This window comes from Cynoglossus semilaevis, unplaced genomic scaffold (genome assembly GCF_000523025.1).
Source record: "Cynoglossus semilaevis isolate Cse_v1.0 unplaced genomic scaffold, Cse_v1.0 scaffold2194, whole genome shotgun sequence".
Taxonomy (NCBI): domain Eukaryota; kingdom Metazoa; phylum Chordata; class Actinopteri; order Pleuronectiformes; family Cynoglossidae; genus Cynoglossus; species Cynoglossus semilaevis.
Genome location: NW_007585185.1, coordinates 10874 through 14107, shown reverse-complemented (window position 1 = coordinate 14107; position 3234 = coordinate 10874). Strand labels below are relative to the sequence as shown.

Below are 3234 nucleotides of genomic sequence, written 5' to 3'. Positions count from 1 at the left end.
AAGTTATTTTTCGGGACATATATGTATTTATATCATTTTAAAAAATAATTTTACAAAATATTTTGCCAAAAAAAAAAATATTAGAATTTGACCAAAAACGTTAAGAGTTTTATAGAAATTAATTTATAAAAATGTTTTTTTAAATGTCCGAATTTTACGAGAAACATTCTTGCAAAAATAAAATTTGGAAAAAAAATAATTTTACAAATTTTTTTTTTCTCCAGATTTTCACCAAACACAAAAAGATCAGATTTCGACCAATTTTTTTTTTTTTTAAATTAAATTAAATTTTTTAACGAGAAACGAGAAAAAAAACGTTGGTTTCAAAAGTGATCAGAACGATTCGAGCGCCATCTGCTGGTTATTAATTACGCTCCGTCTCCGCGGCTAAAAACGTACTCCTGTTTAGTTGAAGACAACGCGTTACGCAGAGGCAGGAATTGAAGAAAGAAACTCGCACAAAGATCTTCTTCAGCTCTGTCTTTTCTTAGTTTTCTTAGATCTGCTGCCACCTAGTGGAAGAGAATTAAATTGCTCTGCCTGACACGCATTAACGAATAACGGAAAAAAAAAAATATTTGCGATAAATACATAAATAATATTTTAGGACCAATTAGGTGACATCGGATAATTTTCCCCCGCGGCACACTAGGGGGCGACGGCCCAGGGGTTGAGAACCACATCTCTGCCAGGGGCCCGGGATTTGAACCAGCAACCCTTTTTACGATTTCGAATCCTTTTATCCGAAAGTAAGAATTCATGTCGTTTCACTCGTCTTATATTATTATTTATCTATAACAGACTCCGCCACTAGGTGGTGCTGTTGCAATGTTTACATTTAAAAGGGAGAACTAAACTACAAAAAAAAAGTAGTGTCAACCTGTAGGGGGCATCGCAGAACAACGAGGTAAAGGGAAGAGTAAATAAAGAGTCCAGCAGGGGGCAGCGGTGAGGTAATAACCTTTTTTTTTTTATTTAAACATTAAGGCAGTGTCGTCACTGTTTTTATTTTTTTTATTTTTTTTTTTACACTGCTGTCCACAAAGCTTGCTGGTGGCTACGAGAATTTAACCATGTGACTCTCTCCCCCCTCCCCCCCCCCCTCTCTCTCTCTCTCTCTCTCTCTCTCTCTCTTCAACACCAACCTTAAAGCAAGCCACATAAATATTTACATCTCTTCGGTTTTATATACAATCCTTGCTATTATACAGTGGGTTACAATAAAAAAAAATATTTATATATATATGCACAAAAATCGTTGAGGGAAAAAAAAAAAAAAAAAAAAAAATGCACTTCCCCCTTACGGCCACCAGGGGGAGTCCTGCTGACATGACAGAAACAGAAACAGAATCAGAAAGAGAGCGATACGTTTCTGGGGGGGAAAAAAAAAAAAAAAAAAAATTTGAATTTAAAAAAAAAAAAAAAATTTGAATTTAAAAAAAAAAAAAAAAATTTGAATTTAAAAAAAAAAAAAAAAATTTATATATAAAGCCAAAAAAACGTTGGGGGAAAAAAAAAAAAAAAAAAATTTGAATTTAAAAAAAAAAAAAAAATTTGAATTTAAAAAAAAAAAAAAAATTTATATATAAAGCCAAAAAAACGTTGGGGGAAAAAAAAAAAAAAAAAAATGCACTTCCCCCTTACGGCCGCCAGGGGGAGTCCTGCTGACATGACAGAAACAGAAACAGAATCAGAAAGAGAGCGATACGTTTCTGGGGGGGATTAAAAAAAAAAATTAAAAAAAAAAAAATTTTTTAAAAAATAAAAAAAAAAATTTGGGGGAAAAAAAAAAAAAAAACAAAAAAAAAGCGAATCGTTTCTGGGGGGGATAAAAAAAAAAAATTAAAAAAAAAAAAAAATTCCGATGTTTTTTTTTTTCTTCTGTTTCCCTGCGTGGAGTCAGACCTGGAGAGGGTGAAGAAAACAAACGTCCCCCTCACGACTGGCTGGAAAATTAAATGGCACTTAACACTAGAAAGGTTCCACTTCCTGTTCCTGTTCCACTTCCTGTTCCTGTTCCACTTCCTGTTCCTGTGTGAAGCGACATTTTTTTGTTTCTTTTCTCTCTCTATTTTTTTAAAAACCAAATTGCGATTGTCTCTGCGAACGTGACAGGGAAAAAAAAAAAAAAAGACGTCGTCCTCCAGTCCGACTGAAGACAGAGACGGACAGAGACAGACATGAGGAGGACGAGGAGGAGGAGGACAAGGACAACACACCAGGACGTTAGAGAACGTTCACCCTGTAAACCAACGACAGGACATGTCCACTAGAGGGCGGGGGGGGGACGTGAAGACGGACTGACGCTGCGTCTCCGCTCCGAAGACGGAGGTGAGTGAGTGTGTGTGAGTGTGAGGACACAGGAAGCAGCAGAGGACTTCCTGTCAGAGTCCCGACTGCTGGTCCCAGGTCAGATGTGTCACCGATGTCTCTGTCCACTGCGGTCCAGGGGAGGACATGAGGACGGGAGGAGGAGGAGGAGGACACGGGGGGAGAGGAATGATGACGGAGGAGTGTCTCCCAGCGTCTGTCCTCGTCTCACTCGCTGTCAGACAGAGTCTCGTACTGGGACATGAGCAGAGGTTTGGGCTCCTCCTCCCAGGAGCGTCCCTGTCCCCCGGCTTGACCGGAGGACGGGGACGGGGCGGAGACCGTCCCGCTGGGGAATCGCATGATGAGGGGGTTACAGGGGAAAGGGGGCGGGGCCGAACCTGCGTCCAAAAAAAAAAAAAGTACTTCAACACCAGGTAGTACTGCAGTAGTAATACGTAGTAATACTGTGACCACCGGTACCTGTGGACGACGGTCTGTCCTCCCAGACGCGGTTGGTCAGGGGTGTCCTCCTGTTGCAGTCTCCCTCCGAGTGGACGGAGGACACGGAGGACGGCCGCTCCCCCCCGGACAGACCCGGACCTGGAGACTTGGCTTTGCGTCCGTTGGAGCGTCCACTGCCCTTGGACGACTTTCCTCCAGCTGTGGACAGAGACGGACAGCGGTAACCACAGGTGTCCAACCGCTAGTGTTCTACCCCTGGTGTCCAATCCCTGGTGTCCAACCCCCGGTGTCCAAACCCTGGTGCCCAAACCCCTAGTGTCCAAACCCTAGTGTCCAACCGCTAGTGTCCTACTTCCAACTCCTAGTGTCCAACCCCTAATGTCCAACTCCTAGTGTCCTACCCCTGGTGTTCTACCCCTAGTGTCCAACTCTTAGTGTCCAACCCCTAGTGTCCAACCC

At 42.0% G+C, this 3234-nt stretch overlaps 1 protein-coding gene across 1 annotated transcript in view; it reads right to left on the bottom strand.

Moving 5' to 3' along the window:
• Positions 1-1867: 1867 nt before the first annotated feature.
• The window catches only part of LOC103398944 (nuclear receptor corepressor 2-like), an 11698-nt gene continuing 10331 nt past the window's right edge, over positions 1868-3234 (bottom strand). Inside the window, exons 19-20 of the mRNA XM_017030985.2 lie at positions 2794-2973; positions 1868-2711 (exon numbers count right to left, since the gene is read on the bottom strand). Coding sequence (XP_016886474.2) covers positions 2539-2711; positions 2794-2973 — 353 coding nt within the window. The 3' untranslated portion in view covers positions 1868-2538. The remainder of the gene's footprint in view (positions 2712-2793; positions 2974-3234) is intronic.